At 36.2% G+C, this 27,533-nt stretch overlaps 1 protein-coding gene across 9 annotated transcripts in view; it reads left to right on the top strand.

The window, feature by feature from the left end:
- The window catches only part of Btrc (beta-transducin repeat containing E3 ubiquitin protein ligase), a 188,432-nt gene that overhangs the window by 145,847 nt on the left and 15,052 nt on the right, over nucleotides 1–27,533 (top strand). For all 9 annotated transcript variants that reach the window (XM_076834110.1, XM_076834113.1, XM_076834114.1 and 6 more), the window contains 9 exons: nucleotides 6,600–6,831; nucleotides 11,452–11,638; nucleotides 16,836–16,932; nucleotides 17,604–17,741; nucleotides 18,214–18,332; nucleotides 19,984–20,233; nucleotides 21,512–21,630; nucleotides 23,227–23,337; nucleotides 24,967–25,045. In XM_076834110.1, the coding sequence (XP_076690225.1) occupies nucleotides 6,600–6,831; nucleotides 11,452–11,638; nucleotides 16,836–16,932; nucleotides 17,604–17,741; nucleotides 18,214–18,332; nucleotides 19,984–20,233; nucleotides 21,512–21,630; nucleotides 23,227–23,337; nucleotides 24,967–25,045 (1,332 nt within the window). The remainder of the gene's footprint in view (nucleotides 1–6,599; nucleotides 6,832–11,451; nucleotides 11,639–16,835; nucleotides 16,933–17,603; nucleotides 17,742–18,213; nucleotides 18,333–19,983; nucleotides 20,234–21,511; nucleotides 21,631–23,226; nucleotides 23,338–24,966; nucleotides 25,046–27,533) is intronic.

The following is a 27,533-nucleotide window of genomic DNA, read 5'->3' on the forward strand; positions in this document are numbered from 1 at the left end:
TCTTCAAAGTTCTTGACAAATATAATATCTTAGTTACAAATAAAATTAATATTACAGAGACATTAAGGATACAGTTTAATGAATTTTTTCAGTTTGCATAGATTGTAACAATCAAGATATAGGAAGTTCCCTTGTACCCTTCCCAGTCAATGCCACCCCCACATCCATCCCAAAGCAACCATACATCTGGTTTTTTGTTGTTGGTGGTGGTACTGGTGCTGTTGGCTTTTTGCTTGTTTTGGTTTTTGCTTGCTTGTTTTTTGGTACTGGGGATTGAACCTAGGGATGCTTTGGTATATCCCCAGCTTTTTTTGATATCTTATTTTGAGACAGGGTCTCACTAAGTTGCTAAGGATGGCCTTCAACTTACAATCCTCCTGCCTCAACCTCTGGAGTCGCTGAGATTACAGGCATATGCTGTTCCACTGCTCTGTTCTCACTAAAATTTAGATTTGTTGTTTCTAAAGTTGCATGTAAATAAAATCATAAAGATGTACTCTTTTCAAGATTATGTTGGCTAATTTTAGTTGTGACTGTCTTCATTCATTCAGCATGTTTTTGAGATTCATCCTTGTCATTTTGTGTGTATCTAATTCATTCCTTTTATTGCTGAGTACTAGGTCCATTGTATAAATACATTACAATTAATCAGTTTATCTCTTGATGGGCATTGGTATCATTACGTGTGGGATTATTATGAATAGAGCAGCAGTGAACAAGTCTTTGTGTGGAACTGTATTTCATGTTAGGAGGGTAAATACTTAAAGAGTAGAAATGCCGGGTGCTGTGATACATGCCTGTAATCCCAGTGGATCTGGAGGCTGAGGTAGGAGGATTGCAAGTTCAAAACCAGCCTCAGCAATTTAGCAAGATCCTGTCTCAAAAAATAAAAAGGACTAGGGATGTGGCCCAGTGGTTCAGTGCTGAGTTCAATCTCGGGTACCAAAAAAAAAAAAAAGCATGGCTAGATCATATCATAAATATATTTAACTGCGAACCTATTTTCCAAAGTGGTTGTACCATTAAACATTACAGCCAGCAATGAGAGAGAAACTGAATTCCTCCCCATTTTTTGCAATACTTGTTAGTCTTTTTAATTCTAACCATTCTGGTAAGTTAGTACTATATAGTGTCATTTGCATTTCCTTAATGACTACGCAGGTTGAACAATTTTTTGTATGCTAATTGATCATTCATGGATTGCTATTTCACATGCCAGTATGTCAACTTTTTTCTTTTATTACCATAAAAGCTTGTGTGCTTTTGAGCCCTTATGTAATGTTTGCCTAGTCCAAGGGGACCAATATTTTTCTGTTTTCTTCTAGAAGCTTTATGGTTTTAGCTCCTAGGTATAAATCCAGGATCCAGTTAATCTAATTTTTATATATGGTGTGAGATCAGCAAAAAGTTTCTTTTTCTTTTTCTTTCTTTTTTTTTTTTTTTCCTATGTGGATATTCACTGTTGCAGCATCATTTGTTGAAAAGGCAGTCTGTTCCTCCATTGAATTATCTTAGTGCCATTCTTGATATTTGTGTTTCTTGACTCTCTATTTTGGTCTACTGATTGAGATTTTTGTCCTTAAATCAAAGCCACGCTATCTTGATTACTATTACACATGTTGAAATTCAATAATATGAGTTTTCCATCTTCTTTATATTTTTCAAGATTATGTTGGCTAATTTTAGATCCTTTGCATCTCTATAAAAAATTTTTAAATCAGTGTGTCAATTTGCCTGCTAAGATTTTGATTGATATTGTACTAACTCTGAAGATCAATTTAGAAAAAATGAACATCTTAACAATATTGAATCCAATTTAAGAACATAATATCTCCCCATTTATTTAAATCTTTTTAAAATTTCCCTTAGTATTGTTTTATAGTTTATAGGTATTATACATTTTGTAAAACTTTATTCCTAAGTATTATGTATATTTTTTGTGTACTTGGTTTTCACAAACACATTTTAAAAAGTGAAAGGAGTATTATGGTTATTTTTAGGATGGCTAGTGACCTAAAAAAGGACAAAAAAAGAGGACATTATGAGGTTTGGGATGATGTTTCTTGATCTCGGTACTGACTACATGGGTATGTTCACTTCATGAAAATTCTTTTGAGCTGTACACTTAAGATTATGCATGCATATATAAATATACACACATATAGATATATACACTTATCAATACTTTGATAAAAAGTTAAATGAAAAAGTACATAAAACGAAACAAGAAAGAAGGATTTAATTTCAACTCCAACAGTGTCATAAATTCATTAGGAGTGTTGAATTTTAAGCTGGGCACGGTGGCGTATGCCTGTAAATCCCAGTGGTTTAAGAAGCCGAGGGAGAGGATCACAAGTTCAAAGCCAGCCTCAGCAACTTAGCAAGGTACTAAGCAACTCAATAAGACCCTGTCTCTAATAAAATATTTTAAAAGGCCTGGGAATGTGACTCCATGGCTAAGTGCCCCTGGGTTCAGTCCCCACTGCCAAAAAAAAAAGTGTTGAATTTTGGCTGGGGATGTAGCTCAGTGTTGGAGTGTTTGCTTAGCATTTGGGAGGCCCTGGATTCAATCCCCAGCTCCACACAAAAAGAAGATTGGTATATTGAGCCACTTTGCTGTGTGCTAGGTGATATGCTAAACATGCTTTTCATAAGTTTTTTTTATTGGATCCTCACGAAAAGCTAATGAAATAGGTCCTATTATTAGTCCCCATTTTACAGATGAGGGAAACAGACATAGAAAGATAAAACTGAACTCCTCCTCCCCATTCTTTGCAGGATCAAATTTTTATTCCATGTTACACAGCCGGTATTTTGAGAAGCTAGAATTTGAGACTGGTCTTTTACTTTATGGCCAAAGCTTTTTTTTTTTTAAGAGAGAGTGGGGAGAGAGATAGAGAGAATTTTTTTTTTTTTTAGTTCTCGGTGGACACAACATCTTTGTACATGGTGCTGAGGATCGAACCCGGGCGGCACGCATGCCAGGCAAGCACGCTACCGCTTGAGCCACATCCCCAGCCCTGGCCAAAGCTTTTAAAACAATACATTATGGGGTCATGATTAAGAGTAGCTCATTGGAAGGTGATAATGGATCTCAGCTGTGTGTCTCTCTATAAGAATTACTCTTTTGAGGGGATAGTGACCAGAATGTAACACTAGCCAGATAACCCAGAACAGTTCACAAATATGTGAAATCTCAGTTTACTCCTCATTTATAATAGCCTATTTTTTAAAGTCCCATTCATGATTTAATCACTGGAAAATATAAAAAACAGCTGAATGTTAGCTCCTGCAGTAGGATAACCAAACTTAAGTTCTTAAGGCAGTTTTATCTATTAGTCTGCAGTCATGTCTCCCATGATTATATATATATTTTGTTGAGTGTTACTTTTTGTCGCTGACATTTCTGGTCTTTAATCAGAAAACATTACTCAGGTGGCACCCAATTTGGGTCCATTTTCACCTTTTAAGAGACAAAAAATATATAAGCAATAATGAAGTAGGAGTTTGGGTTGTTGGGATTAGAAGTGGCATTTGGCCACTTGTAAACTCACCTGCTTCTTAGCTCTCCAAATTTTCACAGTACATTTGATGAGCTTTTCCTTGCTGAGATATAAACAACAACCTACACAAAAAACAGCCCCAAAGTTCCCCAAGGCCTATGTCCAACAAGGTTCTTATTAATCATTTTTAGTCTGTATCATAGACAACAGTGGCATTTGTGCTACAAAAACTCTGTGTACACGAGGGCTTGCTGTTTACCTGTGTCAGCTCTTGCCTTGTAAACAGAATGGCTTTAATGCCATTTTTGAAAATACACTTTCAGTTGTATATCAGAAAGCATTTGTAAAGAGGTCTGCATAGAGGATTTAATGTTTAGAAAATAAGGCAAGCAAAAAAAGAAAAAGAAAGCACACTAGTGCCTTAATTAACAGAAGTAGATTATCCAAATTTGGTTCATAAATGGCACATCCAATATGTCTAAACAAGAATGAACTTGATAGTAACATGGCTTTCTCTGCTGAATTGTACTAAATTATGGTTATCCTCTATAGAAAATCATACTGTTTTCAGAGTAGCAAATCAAGTTTGTTTTGGTTTCATGATCTTCTCTTAGTGTCCTCCAGCTTCATAGTTGGGTGCAATCCTTGACTCCATTTCTTTTCCCATACTCATATCCAATCTATCAACATGTTCAGTTGGATCTGCCTTACAAAATGTTCAAAGAATCCCAATTATTTCTCTTCATCTCTGTAGCTACCACACTAGTCCAAAAGAGATAAATTATCTCTTCCATGGACTGTTGAAGTTGTCTCTTAATTGGCTTCCTTATGCTAATCTCTACACAGGGTCCTCCACTGTGCTTATTTTACTCTCTGGCTTTTGAGTGCTTCTCCCTGTGGTCTGTCTTTGTGCGTAGCTTCATCCTCTGCAACTCCCTCTGCCAGGGCAGCCTGATTTTCTTACATAGTAGCTCAAAACTCTTAAGAAGAAATAAGCAGAAGCACGTGGGCTTAGAAGTTCCTTAGAATGTGGTACTGTCTCCACATTCTGTTAGTCGAAGTTCAGATTTGAAGGATAGGACATGAATTTTACTCTTACTGGGAAGGGCAACATTCCTGGAGAAGGAGTACTGGAATTGTTTGGGCACATGTTTGGAGATTTGTTAGCACCACCTAAATGACCTAGATGATAAGCTCAACTACTTCTTCAGCCTTATTTCATCTTGCTCATTTAAGAGAACTACACCAGGCCCTCTTTTTTTTAGTTGTAGATGAACACAATACCTTTATTTTATTTATTTATTTTTCTGTGGTGCTGAGGATTGAACCTAGTGCCTCACATGTGCTAGGCAAGTGCTCTGCCACTGAGCCACAACTCCAGCCCATACCAGGCCCTCTTGACCCTGCCAGTCAAACTGCCTCCCAGGACTTGCTCTCAAAATTACCTTTGTCTAGACCATTGCTCTCCCAAGTAACAAAATGTCTAGTTCCCTTAGTTCACATGTCACCTCTTTAGGAAAAATCTGACCAGGTAGCTTATTTTTTTAATTGCCACATAACAAATCATCATAAACATAGCAAGTTAAAACAACATCTTTTTATTAGCTTTTGGTTCTGTAGGTCAGAAGTCTGGCACAGCATGGATGTGTTCTCTACTCAGTATCACAAAGCTGAAATCAATCAGGGTGTTGGCTAGGCTGAGTTTTCATCTGGAAGCTCTGAAGGAAAGTTTTTTCATCTCATTCTTGTTTTGGCAGGCTTCAGTTACTTGTCATTGCAGGACTGAAGACCTCACTTCCTCATTGGCTGTCAGCAGGGATGCTGGTGTTAGCTCCTAGAAGCTGACCACATTCTTCTTGCCACATGCCTCCCTTCCTCTTCTGCAATCAGTTGGAGAAAACTCCCTGCATTGAAAGGCCCATTGGGATTAGGTTAGACCCACTTGAGTCATCTTCCTTTTTTTTTAATTGCTGATGGACCTTTATTCATTTATATGAAGTGCTAAGAATTGAACCCAGTGCCTCACACATGCTAGGCAAGCGCTCTACCACTGAGCCCCAGCCCTTCATCTTCCTATCTTAAGGTCAACTGATTTGGGTCCTTATTTTAATCACAATAGTACCTACACCACTGCTTGTTTGAATAACTAAGGGGAAGGTATGTATATAACAGGGGACAAGAATCTTAGGAGACCATCTTAGAATTTTTCCTATCATAACATCTCCTTTTTTTTCCTGTCCCCTTGTTCTATTTATTATGTTTTTAATGTGCCTCCTAAACTAGATTCTAACTTCATGATGATAGGGCTGTCATTTTTTGTTCAATGTTATATTTTTAGCACCAAGGACAGTGATTGTCTCACTGTGTAAGCTCAGTAAATATTTACTGAATGAATTAATTAATAAAATAGACTTTGTGGCATATAATTTTGATGACTGTGAAGATAGAATTTTGGGAAGGAAAGGGGTAGATTGAGCATGCAAGTGTTATTTAAGTTTATGTCCAAAGGTACCACAGTCTGACAATACTAATTGGTCTTTCTTTGCATGGAAGATTTCTTATTTGACTCTTAAATTTAAGTTATGAGCAAGTAATTGTCTAAATGTCCAATAACTGCTTTATATAAGAAAAAGCAAATTAGTCAGGCATGGTGAGGCGTGCCTATATTCCAGCAACTCAGGAGACTGAGGCAGGAAGATCTCAATTTTCAAGTCCAGCCTCAGCAACTAAGTGATATCCTCAGCAGGTGAGTCCATGTCTCAAAATAAAAAAATAAAAATGTTTGCGGATATAGCTCAGTGGAAAAGCTCCACTGGGTTCAATCCCCAGTATCCCTCTACCCGCACCACCCCCAAAAAACTAATTTGCTTTTCTTTCTTCTTGTCTTCCTGAAATACACCTGATTTACCACCTTAGTGTGGTGTTTCTGTGGCTTTCTATGTAATAGTGGTTCACATATGTCCAATACCACCAAAATAACAGAGTGGGCTCAATCATAAAGGCATAATATGGTATGCCAGACCAGAAAATTATATATATTTCTCTCATTTTCAGTACTTACTGTTAATGTTTCTTTTAATCCCTCCCCTTCCATAGACAAAACTTGCCAATGGCACTTCCAGTATGATCGTACCCAAGCAACGGAAACTCTCTGCAAGCTATGAAAAGGAAAAGGAACTGTGCGTCAAATATTTTGAGCAGTGGTCAGAGTCCGATCAAGTTGAATTTGTGGAACATCTTATATCCCAAATGTGTCATTACCAACATGGGCACATAAATTCATATCTTAAACCTATGCTGCAAAGGGATTTCATAACTGCTCTGCCAGGTATGTGTACATGTATTTGCAAACCATTAATTTGCTACAGAATTGGATCTTCAGCCTTTTATTTCTCTTTTTAAAGTCTTCATTGGCTTGATTTTTACAAAGTAAGTCCTTTAATTGTACCCTCTTGGTAAAAATACAAGAAAAATCAAATTCAAGAGAAATTGGACTCCTCTTTTTCCCTGTCTTTTGTTTATCTTGTGTCCTTCTGTTCACCCTTTTTACTTATATGCAGTAGGTCCAAATTAATATTTTCTGAGGTGTTATCTGATACTTGAGGTGTGTCTTTGTAATGTGTTTTACTCCCAAGAAATGTTAATTTAGGCCAGGCACAGTAGCGCTGGCCTGTGATCACAGTAGCTCATGAGGCTCAAGTAGGAGGATCTCCTTCAAAGCCAACCTCAGCAATTTAACAAGACACTAAGCAACTTAGTGAGACCCTGTCTCTAAATAAAACATAAAAAAGGACTGGGGATGTGGCTTAGTGGTTAACTGCCCCTAAGTTAAATCCCCGGTACCAAAAAAAAAAAAAAAAATTAATATAGGCTGGGGTTGTAGCTCAGGAGTAGAGTGCTTGCCCAGCATGCACAAGGCCATGGGTTTGATCCCCAGCAACATGAGGAAAAAACAGATATATTAATTTATGTACTTGTATTTTGATTTCTGTGGGAATTTATCAACAGAATGTTTTAATTCTAGAGTGAATGAGAAGCTTTTTATTTTTAGTATTTTAGAAAGAAGGAGGGGCTAGGGATGTGCTTCAGTGGTAGAACACTTGCCTAGAATGTTCAAAGCCCTGGATTGGATCCTCTACGCTGCAAAAAAAAAAAAAAAAAAAAAAAAAAAAAAAAATGGCGGGGGGGTGGATTGGTAGAAAAGAAGATATATCAAGAGCCTGTTATGATAATAACTATATATTTATACTTCAAATATGATACTTGTTATACTTTTGGAGGATGCTGTAATTTTTCTGAATTCTTAAAGATGATTTAGAATACAACAAAGCGTCAGTATTAGAGGAAAATATTCTCAGAAAAACATGAGGTTCTTATTTGTGTGTGTTAAAATTTTATTTTGAAAGAAAACTAATAACAAAGATAAATGAGTCTTAACCAAAACATCATGTCTTGCTGGACTTAGTGGCGCACCCTTTCAATCCCAGCAACTCAGGAAGCTAAAGCAGGAGGATCACAAGTTCAAGGCCAGCCTCAGCAACTTAGCAAGAACCTGCCTCAAAACATAAAATAAAAAGGGCCAGGGGTATCACTCAGCAGTAAAGTTTCCCCTTGGTTCAATTCCCAGTACTAAATTAATTAATTTTAAAAATGTCTTGTTTGGGAGGGATTTGCTTTTGTATTTTTTGTTTTGGTTGTCATTTCCTGATTATAGAACTTAGGAAATTCAGGAAATATTTGAATATAAAATGTAAAAATATTGGGCTAGGGTTATGGCTCAGCGGTAGAGTTCTCGCCTAGCAAATGTGAGGTCCTGGGTTCGATCCTCAGCACCATTTAAAAACAAATAAAATAAAGGTATTGTGTTCAACTACAACTGAAAAATAAATACCTAAAAATAAATAAATAAATATAATATAATATAATATAAAATTTCCGAGGCTAGGGTTGTGGCTCAGTAGTAGAGCACTTGCTTAGCAAGTGTGAGGCGCTGGGTTCGATCTTCAGCACCACATATAAATAAATAAAATAAAGATACTGTGTCTACCTACAACTAAAAAAAAAAATATTTTGAGTAAAATAAAATTTCCCAGAATCCCAGTATACAGAGAGAACTATTAATATACTATTAGTGTATATGGACACAATACCTTTATTTTGTTTATTTTTTTGTTTTGTTGTTGTTTTTTTTATGTGATGCTGGGGAATGAACCCAGTGCCTTGCATATGTATGCAAGGCAAGTGCTGTACCACTGAGCCACAACCCCAGCCCCTTAATATAGACTCTTTTTTCTTTTTGTTGTTATTTGTTTTAATACTGGGGGTTGAACACAGGGGTACTTTTCCACAGAGCCATATCCTCAGTCCTTTTTTTTTTTTTTTTTTTTTTTTGAGATGGGGTCTCGCTAAATTGATAAGGCTGACCTCGAACTTGAGATCTTACTACCTTAGTCTGTCGAATTTCTGGGATTACAGGTGTATGCCACTGTACCTGGCAATATATTCTCTCAGTGTATTTTCTTAAAAAAAAAAAAAACAAACAACTATGTATTTAATCTCTTTGGTGAACATTTAGATAGTTTCAGTATTTTTTCCCCATTAAAAACTAGGCCATGGTGGACATTCTTATATGTTAATCTTGTGGGCATCCTAGGAAAGAAATTATAGCAGCAGAACTACTATATTAAAGAGTGTGAACATTTTCCATGCTTTTAGTATATACTAACAAGCTATCCTTTAATAATATACCTTCCTTTAGCCTCACTACATACTACTTTGTTTAATCTTTGTCTACTATATATTTTTTAAAAATTTGTTTTTCTAAACTTGGGATTTAAGCTGTCCTTCAAAATTAAAGGAATACTTAGAAATCTTAGAAATATTCACTTTAAAACTGAATTTTACATGTATGTGCATGTGTGTGTGTTGAACATGCGTGTTCCTTGCAGTACTGGAGTTTGAACCTAGAGCCTCACACATTCTAGGCAAGCACTCAACTACTGAGCTACATTTCCATCCCTTTTAAATTTTGTTTTGAGACTGGGACTTACTAAATTACAGTAGGCTGGCCTCAAACTTGTGTTCTGCTTTCCTCAGCCTCCCAAGTCACTTGGATTAAGGGTGTGCACCACTTTCCTGACTTACCTGTGTCTTTTGTTAAATAGAATAGATTTTTGCCCTCTCATAGTGCATTAGATTTTGTTTTAGCCATAAGCAAACAGTTTTCTTTGTACAGACAATCTGAAAGTACCTATTACCTTGTTCTCCCCAATCACTGAGACTTGCTACCATCTCAAGTTTATACCACTATGAATTGACTAGGAGTTGATTAGACTTATGTCTTTTGTCTAATACTGATCCCTAGTGTATATCTGCTGACCAATCTATGAAGTACTAAATCATCAGTCTAATGCTTTATAGCCATTTAAACTTCTAAGCCTACACCATCTGGCTACATTTAGTAAACCAAACTACTTCCCAAACTGTCTGTAATCCATTAATGTAATGGTTTTATTTGGAGTGTTAGGTGAAATTACTTCCAAAGACTTATTATAGGTACAAGTAAATGATCAGGAGCAGTTTGATGGCAGCCATGAAAAACAGCAGTGCCTTTTGGAAACTTCTGATGGTGTAGAAAGTTTCAGAATAAAGATTCAGGAATTGTACTATTACTGCATCTTGCATGAAGAACTAATTATTATATTTTTAATTGTCTTATAATCATATTCCTTTAATAAGAATTAGATGAAGGATGCCTCCATCTGCTTATTCTTAAATATGAACATGTGATGCCAGCCAAATAAGATCCATTTAATGCTTTTTTCCCAAGTCTGCTGAAAAATGTAACTGATATTCAGACGATTTTTATAATTAGAATAATGTTTAATAAGCATATTTGGATCATTGCTAATGGCATCCAAGTATGCCTGTGTATGATTCAAGGCACAAAATGAAATACAGTATTCTCTTTCCTTTTATGTTTGTGCCTATGGGAGATAGAGTCTGAAGGAATCCTTCTCAACTTTTAAGTCTTTAGAAAACCTCTGATACGTAACCTGTAAAGATTAATTTTTAATGTTTTTGTTCTCTTACTTGTGAACTTAGAACAGCAGCCAAAAGGAGGTTTATTAGTATAGTCATCCTGTTTTATAGGCTATTTTCCACTGAGGCCTCAGTTTAGATTTGAGCGGTAAAGAACTTTAATTGGAAAGCCCTCTACTTTTCACAGATGCACTTGTCACTATTTTCCTTTGCACATCCAGAACTTAACCAAGTTATCTATTGAGCTGGGATTTTCCCCCCCATTTTGGTCAATTGTTACTTAGGTTTTGTAGCACTAGCTATTCTCAAATACAGCTTTTAAAAAATCTGAAATCAAACTTATCTTTGAACTTAAACATAGCTCTCTTTTCTCTCAGAATATTCCCCCTCCTCTCTTTTCTGCATTCCCAAAATTCTATAACCCAGCACATTCTGACTTAGTGACTCTCCCCCAGTACATTTAAAGGATATTTCTTTTACTGAATAGCTTTGGAACTACAGCAGTAATAGAAACAGAATGAGAAATGGACCTAATATAGAGATTTGGGGCGGGGAGGGTCTGAATCATAGAGTTTGAGATGCCATCCATAGAACATCCCCTAGTGCTGAAATCCATATAGATAGATGTGAATTGTTTTCTGGAATCCTTTTTATTTTTAATGTCTTGCGGGGTTTGCTGGTTGTTAGCTTTAACTTCCTTATCTGAAGGAAGATGGAAAATACTGTTCATTTCTGTAACCTTATGGAAAAATTATTGACATTCATTTTACCCAAGCCTCTGTTTGAAAAAGAAACTGGACTACACTAGGGACAGTGTGCCTTCATTGCTGTTCTGTTTTAAAGAACCTTTTGTAAAAATGATTCACCATCCCCACTATTTTGCTTTGCCTCTTCTCCCCATTGAAAGCTCGGGGATTGGATCATATTGCTGAGAACATTCTGTCATACTTGGATGCCAAATCACTTTGTGCTGCTGAACTTGTGTGCAAAGAATGGTACCGAGTGACGTCGGATGGCATGTTATGGAAGAAGCTCATCGAGAGAATGGTCAGGACAGATTCTCTATGGAGAGGCTTGGCAGAACGAAGAGGGTGGTGAGACTTTTAAATTTCTTCCTATTAAAGAACTTCCAGACCTGACCATTCACGATCACTAGAAGAATGTTGGAAACTAGTGAGACCACTTACCATTTAATATAGTGATTTTGCTGATTCACAGCAAAAAATGTAAAAAGTAAATGGTTGTTCATGTACTCAGCAATTTTACTTCTGACCAATCATTCATAAAATAACATAATGTAGTGTTAGTATTGCTTTGCAAAAATAATGGAAAATTGACCTCCCTCTCATTTGAAGCATTCTGATTTCTGGATAGAAATTCGTATTCTGTAGATGGGCTGATGGGCAGTTTAAAAGGTGACTTTGGATCACAAAAAAAACATCAGATCCAGTTTTCCCCTAACATAATATAAGACAAATTATTATTTTATCCTTCAGAAGATTTCTTGCCTTTAGCCTGTGCCTGTGTTTTATTCACTTTTGTGATCAAAACTTATTTTTATGCCCAGCTAGAATAAGAAAAAAATTAGCCATCAGGAAAAATTAAAAATAAATAAATAATTGTTTCTTCTTAAGGCTTTCTTGCTTATTATACATTGCCTGAGACTTATAGCAGCCTGAAAGACTTCACCAATTTTTTTTGTAGTTCTCTTAATATCATGGTACTATTTCACTAGAACTTCTGAAAGATTTCTTTCTTGAAATAACTTTCTTCTAATAGTATGTCTCTAGATGTCCCTGTAAGAAAGTCAAATATGAATTTTTCATAAATAAAATGTGACATTTTGAGTATTTAGTTGATATGAAAAAACTATAGTAGGCATATGTGTACTCAATGATATTCTTCCAATGTTATCTTATTCAAGATAACATTCAGTTGTTTATCTTGAATCATAAAGAGATACAAAATAGTTAAGAATGGAGGATACTTTTAAATGATTCATACTCACATAAATCAGATTTCCTTAAATTCTTCATAAAATATATTTAGCTCCCTTTCATTTTTTTATATTTTTGAAATTCAGTAAAAGTTTAATAAATATAATGACTTATAAATATTATACCGGGTACTTCAAAGATTTCTTTATTCTGGCTGTTAGGAAGAATTTTTAAATTTTTCTCTCAGGGGCTGGGGCTGTAGCTCAGCAGTAGAGTGCTTGCCTAGCACATGTGAGGCCCTGGGTTCAATCCTCAGCACCACATACAAATGAATAAATAGAATGAAGGTATTTAAAACAATTTTTCTCTCAAATTCAATTAAATGAACCAAATGCCAGCAGTTCTTTGACTATTTAACAGTTGTATAAAGGAAATTGTTATTTCTTTTTCCCAAATATATTTTTCTTATTTGCCCTTATTTCATCATGTAGAAAATAGAAACTTTATCTTTCATAATCTACTTCATACTTTGAAAATAAGCTCTTTATTTTATATAGTACAACAAAGCAAATAAGTACATAGTTGTACAAAATTCCAAGTTCATCATTTTGCTGAGAATGCCCTCAGGAAAAGGAACTCTCCAAAATAACTTCTGACCTGAAATTTCAATTGTAGAGATTCATTCTCTTAGTTATAAAAGAATTTGGTTCCTTGTTAAAATTCACTTTGTTCTCATTTGAAATGTAAATGACACTAAACTTTCATCAGATATTAGGAGTTAAGTTTTTCTTTGATGGCAGAGTGAACAAGAGGTAAGTGGGCAGTTCTTTGCAGATAGATGTGAAACTACCAAAAGTAAAAAAGTAAGCTGCTCAGTTTTGCTTAGGATTGCATCAAGCACAAAGACCTTTTATGTCTATTACAAAAACAAACTGTCCTTGAAAAGATGACTTTTTGGCTTTTTAAACAGTTATTTAAGGCCACGCACAGTGATGCATACCTGTAATCCCAGCTACTCAGGAGGTTGAGGCAAGTGGAGCACATGTTCAAGGCCAGATGGGCACACACCCTGTCTCAAAATTTTAAAAATGAGGGCTGGGGTTGTGGCTCCGTGGTAGGGGGTTGCCTAGCATGTGTGAGGCACTGGGTTCAATTCTCAGCACTGCATATAAATAAATAAATTAAATAAAGGTCTATCAACATCTAAAAAATATATTTTAAAAATTAGAGGCTGGGCACCATGGTGCATGTCTGTAATCCCAGCAGCTGGGGAGGCTGAAGCAGGAGCATCTTGAGTTCAAAACCAACCTCAGCAATGATGAGGCGCTAAGCAACTCAGTGAGACCCTGTCTCTAAATAAAATACAAACTAGGGCTGGGGATATGGCTTATTGGTCAAGTGCCCCTGAGTTCAATCCCCAGTACCAAGGAATAAAACAAAAAGAAAGAAAGAAAAAAAGAAAGAGCTGGGAATGTAGCTCAGTGGTAGAATACTTGCATTGCATGTGTGAAGCCCTGGGTTCAATCACCAATACCATAGAGACCAACCAACCAAATAACCAAATAAATAAATAAAATATGCAGTACTAATTACCACTCATTTTCCTTTCTCTTCAACCATAGTAACTCATTTCTGCTCTTTAGACTATCCTTAAGAATTCTGACTATAGGGCTGGGATTGTAGCTCTGTGTTAGAGCACTTGCCTAACCCGTGTGAGGCACTGGGTCAAAAAACTCATGATTTAAAAAAAAAAAAAAAGAATTCTGACTATATTTTCTTATCTTGGCCCCATTTTCTTTTCTTTTCCATTATAGGGGATTAAACTTGGCGGTGTTATACTACTGAGCTACACCGCCAGCCCTTTTAAAATATATTTTTAGATGGACACAATACCTTTATTTTATTTATATGTGGTGCTAAGGAAGGAACCCAGTGCCTCATATGTGTGAGGCAAGCGTTCTACCACTGAGCCACAACCCCAGCCTGAGTCACAACCTCAGCTCTACCCACTGGCCTTTTTATTTTTATTTTGAAACAGGGTCTTGCTGAGTTATTGAGGCTGGTCTCAATCTTGCTTCTGCCTCCCAGGTCTCTGGGATTGCAGGCTTGGACCATCATGTCTGGCTGTCCTCTCTTTAAAAACAAAAACCAAAGTTTTTTAAATTTACAAACAATTTCTCATTTTTTCTTTTGAAATTATCTTACTAAACTTCTTATGGTAATATACTTTTTTTGTTATGCTTTCCCCACATGATATCTTTTGCTTAGGATTGCATCAAGCAGAAAGACCTCCCATTTCTTACAACTAAAAATAAACAAGTACAGTTTTTTGAGTGCGTAAGATTTAACTTCCACTTTGTTGTTGTATTTTACATCTAGATGGATTTTACAGTCTGCCCCTAGAACATGAACTCTGCCATTTTCTCTCTTGAATAATACTGAATATGCTTTCTCTGCTCAGTAATAGTAACTCCTAAACGTATAATAAAAGACCATTTGGGAAAAGTCCATTTTCTTAATCAGCAGATCACATTTATGATAGCATTCTGAATTTAATATTTTAAATTTATCATGTACTCCTATTCTACTAGGCATTTCACATAGAAGTGGTCCCTGTTGTCATCATAAAAGAGTTTGACTTAAAATATACAGATTGAAAAGCCAGTTTTCAATATCTATCCACCCCTTTGTATAGCACTTTTGATATGAAAAACTTGGGATGCTTTAGGAATATATGGTAAAGGCTATGGGCTAGAAAATGAGAGAAGAAGTGTATATGAGTTTTTTTTTTTTTCCTGGGGATGTAGAGATAATATTATTGCTTATAAAAATTCTAGAGTATCCATATATGGTTGCCAGAGACTAAAAGGAAGATCTGAAGAATAGTAGGCATTGAAAAACAATAAAGTAGTTAAGAATATGGGCTCTGGAATCATATCTAAAATTTTCTCATTCAGAATCTATCACTTGCCAGTAAAGTGTTTATAGAATAAAACTGTTTAGAGGAGTGTACCTTTAATCCATAATTATTTCAAAATATATCTTTGCCCTTTTCTCTGGGCAACTGTGCCATGTTTCATTATTCCACAAAAACACTATTTTCTCTTCTCAATTGAAGATTTTCTTCTCTCTAGTAATTCAAAAGTCAGAGCCAACTACTTTCCTGATAGGACATTTTCTCAACTAATTTTCAAGGTGTATAATAGGAAGAGGGCAGGGGGAAGCACTCCTGGAGACATCAAACAATTAATTATATTGTAATGGAGCTATAGAGGGAGGAGTAGATGACTGGCCCAGAGAAAACATGATTTCTCTTGTGCCAGGATTACACTCGGAGGCATTTCTGCCTGTCTCCACTTTGCAAGGCACGATGCCAGTGAGAACAGCAGTTAGTACACCCATAGTGGGGTTTACTAGCTTCCACACCGTGTTTGGTGGGTTCTTAACTTCAGGATGAGGAATTAAATTTTTTACCCAGCAGGAAGTGATTGCCATTTACTGATTTTTTTTTGGTAGCAAAGATCTAGCTTGGGATATGAGTATTCCAGAGATGTGCTGTCATAAGGAAGGAGATGCTAACAAATGCTGCTCACTGGAATCAAGGAAAGGCAGTATAATGCATGTGTGTGTGTACATAGCCAGGAACACACCTGTGAAAGTCAGTTTCATATCTTAGACTTGACAACACAATGCCGTTAGGCTTTTCCTTTTATCTCTTTTGCTTCCTGCTGCTGGACACTCCTGTGATCCCTTTGTTTTCTGTTGAAATGAACTGAATTGCTCCATTTAGAGTACAACCATACTGATCAGCAGCATGTGACTGAGCAGCCAACACATCATGCCTCACAAAATAAAAACCTGGAAAAGCCATCTTCTGGCAGAAGCATTGCGGCTGCTCACCATGCTGGGCTCCCCTGATGCTGACACAGCTTGATTCAGGGGAAGAAGACTCTGGGGTGTGTACTGATTCAAAAGTCATAATTACATTACTACAGAGTTTTCAAAAGATAAGGCCAGTGAATCTATACAGAACTCTAAAAGATCAACAGATGAATTCTGATTATACAGTTATTTGCCTATAGAGGTTATAATGTCCAAAAAAGCCTGGAACATGATGGTCTGCACTGGAAATAATTGTGTTTTACCAAAAGCAAATTAATACCAGTCAAATTCCTTAAGAGATCAGAAAGTTACTGCTTGACATGGGATTCCTGAAGTCAGGCTTACCCACATATCTCTCCAGGCTAGTTATGAAGATTATATGGAATGTTAACTATGAAGCATTTTGAAGAAATATGAAGCTCCTTTAAATGTATAATATTGTGGTTTTCACTGGGAAATATTTGTTTTTTAGGGGACAGTATTTATTCAAAAACAAACCTCCTGATGGGAATGCTCCTCCCAACTCTTTTTATAGAGCACTTTATCCTAAAATTATACAAGACATTGAGGTAAGAATCTTATGTATTTTTGGGTATTTGCCAAATGATAGAGAATCATCAGCATTCTTCAGTGTCAGTTTTATTATAGCAAACCCACTAGGGTTTATTGATTTGGGTTAAAAATCAATATCTTAGCTGGGCACAGTGGCACACACCTGTAATCCCAGCAGTTTGGGAGGCTGAGACAGGAGGATTGAGAGTTCAAAGCCAGCCTCAGCAACTGCAAGGCACTAAGCAACTCAGTGAGACTGTCTCTAAATAAACTACAAAATAGGGCTAAGGATGTGACTCAGTGGTCGAATGCTCCGGAGTTCAATCCCTGGTACAAAAAAAAAAAAAAAAAATCAATATCTTTATGAGTGACCAGAGTAGATAAAATATAGTAAATTACCAGGTAAATTTTTAAAGCTTTAGAAATTATTTACTGATAGAGGATTAAATTCTTATAACAGCATTGAGAACTATTAAATTTCTTCTCTGCTGATATTCAAATGTCTTCTGAATCAAGCCTCTGTTGGTAGAAATGGCCAACACATGTAAGAGCACCAAATACCCAATCCTACCTAGAACATATTTTTAACTTGCCTTAAGTTCTGTAAATTCGTTACCAGTAATGTCAGATAAGAGTTTTGTCAGATCCTTACCTAACTAACTGCCTGTTTACCATTACTTCTTCCTAGACAATAGAATCTAATTGGAGATGTGGAAGACACAGTTTACAGAGAATCCACTGCCGGAGTGAAACGAGCAAAGGAGTTTACTGTTTACAGTATGATGACCAGAAAATAGTAAGCGGCCTTCGAGACAACACAATCAAGGTGAAGTCTCTTCACTTATGGGAGTTTTGCTAAGGCAATGAGGGTAACCACATTCATAAAGCAATCGAAGACATTGTTTCTAGAAAATAAGTGAGACTTTTAGAGTGGTTCCAGTACCAAAACCAAATCATTTCCTTAAAGACCAGATGTGTTCCCCCAACCCCAGAAGAACATAAAACAGATGGTTTTAGGGTTAAATTTGCTTTGTGAAGTATACTGAGGAGGGGATGGGGGGGTGTCTTTTGGCCCTCATAATTATAGGCTTGCCCAGTTCCTTAATGAAAAGGATAAAGTCCTCATTAGAATTAAAGCCACATATATATAGGTGCTTAACTGTACCTGTAGAAAGGAATGCATTCCTCACTACTCTGGGCTTTGATTCTTTGGGGGGATCAAAAACATAATAGAGCCAACAAGTCTCCACAGCACCCCATTATCACTATGATCAAAAGGATCTTATTTGCCATCCTAGATCTGGGATAAAAGCACATTGGAATGCAAACGAATTCTCACAGGCCACACAGGTTCCGTCCTTTGTCTCCAGTATGATGAGAGGGTGATCATAACTGGATCGTCAGATTCCACGGTCAGGTAGAAAGTTTCCGGTACTCTTTTGAACTCTGAAACATCCATTCTTTATCACAGTAATATTATATGTATCTGCATGAACATAGTTATGAAACTAAAGAAGAATAAATTATCACCTTCCCCTGTTTTGTGTGTGTCAATCTAAAACAGAAAACTTGATTTAGGAATGATTGGGGTAAGTTTACGTTTTTGCACATTTAAGAAACTGTACATTCTGTTTTAATTTGGAATATCATCCATTATAGAAATTTATCTAGATACCTTTCAGTTCTTAACAAAAAATATATCACAGGGGAATGACATAAATGAAGCTTTCCTTTCAGATGGTTTCCTTTCACGTAGATCTGGCATGTATTATCTCTTTAAAATGTATACAGGTGAGCAGTGCTCTCTTTGCCAGCCCCTCCCCTGCTATCTCTGCAGTTTTTAATTGCAAGCTTCACTCAGGGAGGGGCCCTCAATTTCAAAAGGCATTAATGATTTGATGACACAGCCATTATGCTGCTGGAGTCCAGTGTAGCTCAAGTTCTGGGTACCAGCAGCACTGTTGGAAACCTCTGTGAGGAATTTTGCCTTAAGCTAAAGGATTTAGCAAGCATACTGCATCAAAAGTAACTTTAAGAGAAAAAAAAACTGGGGGGAGCAGTTAACTACATTGTTGTCTCTGAAATCAAATGTTTCCCATTGGAAGTTATCCTCTGTGAATAGGATAGCTGGTTCTTGTCACATGATTTCAAGGCATAGCAAAACTAGTCCATGCAGTTGTAGACATTTAACATTTTTAGATGCTTCATAAGAGCTAAAGCATTGAAGATACATTCATCATTTTTAGGATAAGATGTGATTTTTTTCTTTAAGTACTAGGAATCGAATTTAGGGTCTTGCGCATGCCAGCCCCATGCTCTACTACTGAGCTATACCCCCAGAATATGACTTTTTTTTTAAAAGGGGAGTTTAAATTGGAAAAAGGAAACTTTATAGAAATTAATCAATACTCAAAAATAGAGTAATCAAAACAAAATATATCATGACACAGAATTTCTTACACTTGGGCCCTCCACTCTATTGTGAAGGCCATATTTATGGTAGAAGGCTGTTCTACCCTCTGCAAAGCACAGAAATGGGGGCTTAGACTTAGAGTCTGGGTAATCTTGGTCCTTGACCTGTGTGGTAAAACCTACAATCCCAAGTAATCAAACTCAAATCATTATTAAATCTGACAGAAATGTCTTTAGTCCATGTCATTTCTGATTCCTGAGTGTGGTCAATGGGACAGGCCCTAATGGTACTGTTATCAATCAAATTCTTCATTTAAAATATCTTCTGAATAGTGTCATTGAATGTCAGAAGTTTTATAATAATAATCTTGAAGTCTGGGCCAAATTGTCAGGTGGTGGTGGCTGCTGCCCTCTGCAGCTTGCCCAGATTTCAAGTCTTAAGGATTCTACCCTCACAGCACCCCATTCCCTTCTTCCTCCCACTCTCCCAGTCCAACCCTCCCTCTGTCTGCTGCTTCCCTGTGTCTACTTCAGTTGTGCAAAAGAAAGGTAGAGTATAATACTTCCCATTAAAGTATTGGGGAGGGGCATGATGGTCATATATGGGTAACATGTTGTATCTTGAGTACCATCTAACTCTCAGGTATCCCTTCCAGAGTTTGGGATGTAAATACAGGTGAAATGCTAAACACATTGATTCACCATTGTGAAGCAGTTCTGCACTTACGTTTCAATAATGGCATGATGGTGACCTGTTCCAAAGATCGTTCCATTGCTGTATGGGATATGGCCTCCCCAACTGATATTACCCTCCGGAGGGTTTTGGTTGGACACCGAGCTGCTGTCAATGTTGTAGATTTTGATGACAAGTACATTGTTTCTGCATCTGGGGACAGAACTATAAAGGTAATAAGGCATTTTTCAATAAGTCCTCAACTTAGAACCAGGCATAGTAGTTCACACCTATAATCCCAGTGACTTGGGAGACTGAGGCAGGGGTATCCAAGTTCAGGACCAGCCTCAGAAACTCATTGAGATCCTGTCTCAAAATAAAAACAAAAAAGGACTGGGGGGGCTAGGATGTGGCTCAAGCAGTATCACACTCGCGTGGCATGCGTGCGACCCAGGTTCGATCCTCAGCACCACATACAAGGATGTTGTTGTGTCCGCCGAGGACTGAAAAATAAATATTAAAAAAAAAAAAAAATTCTCTCTCTCTCCAAAAAAAAGAAGGGCTGGGAATGTAGCTCAGTGCCACGCCTGGATTCTGTCCCTTTTTTTTTAAAGGGGAGTTTAAATTGGAAAAAGAAAACATAGAAATCAAGTCAATTACCATAAAAAAATCATAATCATAATAATGATAATCCCCCACTTAGTATAGGGAGTCTGTGAAAATTTGATCAAGGGCAGCTACATATTTAAATTTCACTGTAGAATAACTTAGTATTTAATTCAGACACCGGTGCTTGTGTAAAAAGGTATGAATCAGACAAGTTGTATAACAGTTTGGGGTAGATATTTTGTTTCTATAATAATGGTGACAGGCTGGGTATATGATTCAGTGGTCAAGCATTTGCCTAGCATATGCCAGGCCCTGGGTTTGATCTTAGCATTGCAAATAATAATAATAGTAATAATAACAACAACAGTAATAATAAATTGAGTGTGAGAAGGGCAGGGAAAAATTTAAGTTCCAAGAAAATGTATCTACCTGGGTGTGGTGTCACACACCTGTGATCCCAGCAACTAGGGAGGCTGAGACAGGAAGATTGTGAGTTCAAAGCCAGCCTCAGCAACATCGAGGTGTTAAGCAACTCAGTGAAACCCTGTCTCTAAATAAAATACAAAATAGGGCTGGGGATGGGGATATGGCTCGGTGGTTGAGTGCCCCTGAGTTCAATCCCTGGTACCCACACACAAAAAAAAAAAGAAAGAAAGAAAAAATGTATCTGCAAGACTGGATTAACCCCATAAGGGCAAATTAATTGGATGAATGTTCTTGTGATAGTAGACAGCTTCAAATTAGCCCTGTTACCATGAAGTAAACTTGTTTTTTGTTTTACTTTGCTGCATTTTTCTGAGAAGTTGATTTCCCATGGTGGGTCAGCGCTGATACCTGCTTCTCCAAGATTCCAGTTGTCATTGATTTCAAAATCAGCTGCTTAATGTCATTTTCTGTCTCAGGTGTGGAACACAAGTACTTGTGAATTTGTAAGGACCCTAAATGGACACAAACGAGGGATTGCCTGTTTGCAGTACAGAGACAGGCTGGTGGTGAGTGGCTCCTCTGACAACACTATCAGGTGAGCAGCAAGTGCCCTTTCCCAGAAGGAATCAGTATTATCCTCCCATTCAGTAATTGTTCACAGATCTTACAAATCTTTAACTATGTTATGTTTATAATCAAATATTTTTCCTTTTTGTGTCTTTTTACAAGTCAAAAGTTTGCCCCAAGCAGAAAAGTAGCACAACAAAGGTTTTTGTTGATGTGTTTCCTTCTTGTAACAGTTTTGTCACCAGATAGACCTATTTTAGAGGTACTGCTTCAGTAAGGAAGTAAAACAGGTGGATAGAGGTTTAAGGCCATTCTTGTACAATTTCTTTTGTCTGCTGTTGAAAAATGCTGATAAAGAATAGGTAAGGGAAAATAAGAAAAAAAAATAATAATAGGGGGGACTTTTCCCTTTGTTGCTGTTATTAAATATATATATAATTTCCCTACTACAAATTGTGTGCTCTTGTCTTAGAATTACATAATTGGCCGCTCACCTGTCTTTAAAATCATGAGGTATCCACAAAATGAAGTACTTTTTTGTATGTTTTTCCCCATATCAAAGATGAATGACACAGATACCATTAGAATTTGGAAGATTTGGGCTGTGGATATAGCTCAATAGAGTGCTTGCCTTGCATGCACAAGTCCCTGGGTTCAATCCCCAGCACCACAAAAATAAAAAGAATTTGGAACATTTATCTGTTCACCCCTTCTCTTCAATTAAGAACTAAGAGGGCTGGGGATGTGGCTCAAGTGGTAGTGTGCTAGCCTAGCATGCGTGAGGCACTGGGTTCGATTCTCAGCACCACATAAATGTAAAATAAAGATATTGTGTCCACCTAAAACTAAAAAATAAATATTAAAAAAAAAAGAACTAAGAAAATAAAAAGGCCATTTAAAAAAACAACAGCTTAAGAAATAGAAAAGCAAAACAGAGCTATTGTTATATATCTAAGGAAATTATCATTCCTCAAAATCACTTGAATTGTTCTAAAAGCATACAGTTTTTTAAATTATTATACAAAACTCCTTCAGAACTGGCTTCACATTTCCATTACATGGAAAAGACTACCTTGAGAGCAGAGAATGTTCTTCAGTAGCAGAAGTGGAGATGCTTTGTGAGGGCCAGATGTCACTGACAATCTACATCTCATTCTTATTGATTTCAGGAAGCATTATTCTCCTGACTTGGTCATTTCCTTCCTAGGGAACTATGTGCTTTGAATTTGTCCTTTTTATTCCTGAGAGAACTTGGATACAGAATTATAGAAAGCATTGTGCTTTGAAAATACATAATGAGGGCTGGGGATGTAGCTCAGTGATAAAACATGTGTAAGGCACTGGGTTCAATCCTCAGCACCACATAAAAATAAATAAAGATACTGTATGTTCATCTACAACTAAAAAAAGATTTAAAAGAAAATACATAATGTATTTGAACTTAAGTCATACATTTTTCTGCCCAAGTTATATGGCAGAGAAGAAATAAATTATACTGAAAGCCATATACTTTTATATGAATGGTTATTGATCTTATTTTTGTCTTTAAAAGACATATCATTGTAACATTCCAAGATTAGAAAAGAACATATGAAAATTGACTTGACTCGATGTTCTCTTCCAGATTATGGGACATTGAATGTGGTGCATGTTTACGAGTGTTAGAAGGTCATGAGGAATTGGTGCGTTGTATTCGATTTGATAACAAGAGGATAGTCAGTGGGGCCTATGATGGGTGAGTTTGCTAACAAGGTTAAAAAACAAATCTAAGGACTGAGGGAATAACTCAGTTGTAGAGTGTATACTTAGCATGCATGAGTCCCCTGGGTTCATTCCCCAGAACAAAAAAAAAATTTTTTTTTCTCTGTCTTATTTCTTTTTAGTTTATGATGTTAAATATAATCTTTCCTTATTTCTAAAAGTTTATACATTGTACAGTATTTCTTTAATCTATTCATTAATCTCTACATTGTTTATTATTTTCTCAAATATTCTTTCCAATTATTTTATTGCACTCGTTTTGCACTGACTTTTATTATTATTTTAGTTATTTGATTATATCTTTGTCTATTTTTGCCTTATAAAGCAAAAAATCAGACAAACCCAATATGACATATGCATATAAAATGGTAACTTATTAATAAATGGAAACACTCAAGGGCAGTATCTAAGGCCTTGAATTTGATCTCTTGATTTGGGGGTGGGGCAGATACTGGAGATGGAACCCAGGTCCTCATGCATGCTAAGCAAGTACGCTTCACACCCCTCTTTGATTTGGAATTCTTTGAGTGATTCCTAAAAGTTAATCTTTGCCTAATTTCCAATGGTTTTAGAATCCATTCATGCTATGAATGGATCCTGTGTCTAACAATAGTAAATACAAGTAAGTGAATATAAAAAGTTACCCATTTAGGGGCTAGGTTATAGTTCACAGTAGAGTGCTTGCCTTGCACATGTGAGGCACTAGGTTCGATCCTCAGCACCACATAAAAATAAATAAAGTAAATATATTTTAAAAAATTTGATGAAGGGATAAGAATGTCTTTTTAAAAAAAAAAAAAGTTACCCATTTATGAAGTATTGTTTTTTTTTTTTTTTTTTTGTCAAGGTTCCTGATTTGGGGTATGGCAGGGGGAGCAGGCTATAATTCAAATATTGGCAACTATTTAAATATCAGAAACTAGCAATATTATCTTAGTTCTCTGCTGACTATATAGTAAGCTGACCCAAGCATCAAAAAGTATAACCAGCACTTCCTCTGCTTTGAGTCAGCCATCACTGTCTTACCCTTGAGAAACTATTCAAGCTGTAATGACATGTTCAGATAGGTCAAGGTTAAGGCTTTGGACTGTCTGTACCAACCTTTTTTGAGGTTTTTCTTTTGTATACCTTGATTTTTGGAAGAGGTGAATTTTTCCTACTTAAATGGAAACTTAAGTGTTTTCTAATATAAAAATCTAGAATTCTTAAATGGATCTCAGTCCTCCAGTATATGTGAACATTCTTAGACCACACAAAAGGTACCTCAGAGTTGTAGATGTCTAGTTCTGAGTAATCTCTTAAGAATTCTAATACACAAGAGCTCTTTGGCCTGAAGTGTAGATATAACTTGGCTAAAGCTAACTTATTGCTAATTTTTAGGTTAATCATTTACATTTTTCCTGTTAAGACCAATAACCTTTACCCAAGAATGAATGTAAGAACCAAGTTTAAAAAAAAAAAAAAAGAATATTATTTCTACGAGCTGGATTTTTAATATAAACTGTATTTACCATCCATATTGATTACCATGACTTTTTTCTGTCATTTTCCTGTGTTCCCTTAATTTGGCTTCTGAGATTTTGATCTCCTTTTTGATTTTTAGAAAAATCAAAGTGTGGGATCTTGTGGCTGCTTTGGACCCCCGTGCTCCTGCAGGGACTCTCTGTCTACGGACCCTTGTGGTAAGAGCCTTATTGTTGGTATGGTAGGAAATGTAGACCTGGATTTGAGAGTTAGAATCTCACAAAATCTACTACTAAGTGTAAAGTCCTCTAATACATGACAATAAAATATATTTATGTAGTGCCTTTCATCCAAAAGTGCTTTAGAGACTATACATGGAGAGGAATGTGGCAGCTGTTTAACAGCTGCACAGCAACTCTTCAGCAATATAGTACAGGAAGTGAATAAGAATTCTGTATCCACCAGAAATAGCAAGTGGGGGATTGGGGGTGCTAAGGAAGAGAGAATATAATTACTCAAATTGGAACCTGTCCTGAATCTGAGGACCAGCACACACCTGTGCCTGCAAAAAGTACCTTGGGAATATAAGAACCCTCTGATCAACCCTTAGTTTTGCATCCCATTCGGGATAGTGCCTCCCATAACTTAAATCCCATCTTTGTTATTCCCTTTATGGCCCCGTCTGAACATCTTGACACAGGAAAAGAAATGAGTCAAAAAGAAGAATGTCATCTTCAGAAGCACTATATTATTTACCATTTTGTTACCAAGGGTCTAGATTGGCAAATGCTATTAGAAGATTAGGTGGGACCTCAGGATGGACAGAATCTTTTATATGACTCAGGAAAAAGTCAAGAGCAAGCATTCAAAACCTGATGTACTAAATCCTGACTCTCAACATTGTGGTCTCTGCTCTGGAAAAGAAAGGGGGGATGTGTTTCTTTGTTTTCCTTGTTGGGTTTAAAGCACATTCTTTTAGCAACAGACAAGCTTTCCCTGCATGTTTCACACACGTCTTTTGAAATGTATACTTTCTTTCATTTACAATGATTTTGACAAATCTGGTTTTTGAGATATAACTTAAATGCAGCAAAATTTATCTTTTTTCTTAGTGTACTTCCATGAATTTTACTATTGTAAAATGAAGTTAGGATACAGAACATTTCCATCATCCCCAGAAGTTCTTTTATGCTTCTTCATATCAGTATATTCTCCCAACCCCTAACAATTATTAGTAACCATTCATCTGATTTCTATCCCTAGTTTTGCGTTCTTACAAATATCATATAAATCTTAGTTTGTAGCCTTTGAGTTTGGCTTTTTTTCACTTAATCTTCAACTAATCAATGTTTTTGCATGTGTCAGTACTTTGTTCCTTCTTATTGCTGAGTAGTATTCCGTTGTGTGTATGACCTAGTTTGTTTTTTCTTCACCAGTTAACATTTGGAATGTTTCATTTTTGTTGATTTAGAGTAAAGCCACTGAATAATTCTTCTACAGATTTTTATGTCCATACTGTTTTCATTTCTCTTGGAGTGCAATTTCTGAATCCTGTTATACATTAAATTTCAAAGGAAACCACCAAGCCACCTCCCAGAGTGGCATTTTTTTTCTTAACAATATATGAGAGTTCCATTTTTCCACGTCCTTGCTAGCCTAATTTAGTATTGTTAGTATTATTTAAAAATTACAGCCATTTGAGTGAGTGTGTAGTGGTATCTCATTGTCATTTTCATTTGCATTTCTGTGGTAACTCATGATGTTGACTTATCTTTTCACACGTTTAACCTCTTATTGTGAAGTGTCTGTTCAGATCTTGTGACTGTTATTTATTGAATTATTTTAAAAACAAATTTATTAAGGTAAAATTAGTATCTAGTATCTATACTGAAAGTATACAATTTAATCAGTTTTGACATGTGTATACCAGTAAAACCATAGGTATTAAAGATATCCTCATGCCCTTTCGTAATCCCTTCTCATTCCATCCCATCCTATATTACTGTGCCTTAATCAGGCAGCTCCTGATCTGCTATCTTTCAGCATTTATTAGTTTGCATTTTCTAGGATTTTATGAAAATGAATCAATTCTGTTTCTTTTTTGCCTCTTGTTAACCAAGCATAAATTACTTTGTGATAACCCATGTTATTGATATATATCAATAATTCATTCTTTTTATAAAACTGTTAAAGCACAGTTGGTAAAGTGCTTGCCTAGCATGCACACGGCCCTGGGTTCAATCCCCAACACCATGAAAAAAAAAATTATTGAGTAGTATTCCACTGTATGGTTATACCACAATTTATTCATTCACCAGTTGATGAATATTTGAGTTGTTCTCTTTTTTTTTTAAGCTACTACTAGAAATAAAGCTTCTAAAGACATTTATATACATGTCTTGAGTACTTAACCAATATATATATCATCATCTTTTAAATTTTTGTTATTCTAATAAGTGTGGTACCAATAGTAGTACCTCATTATGGTTTTCATTTGATTAATAATGTTGAGCATCTATTTATGGTTTTTTGTTTGGTTGGTTTGGGGGAGGGTACTGGGAATTAAATCCAGGGACGCTTTACTACTGAGCTATATCTCTAGCCCTTTTTATTTTTTGAGACAAGTTCTTGCTAAGTTGCTAAATTGCTGAGACTGGCTTTGAACTTGTGACCCTCCTGCCTCAGCCTCCCCATCACTGGGATTAC

The sequence above is a fragment of the Callospermophilus lateralis genome, chromosome 15, assembly GCF_048772815.1.
Source record: "Callospermophilus lateralis isolate mCalLat2 chromosome 15, mCalLat2.hap1, whole genome shotgun sequence".
Taxonomy (NCBI): Eukaryota; Metazoa; Chordata; class Mammalia; order Rodentia; family Sciuridae; genus Callospermophilus; species Callospermophilus lateralis.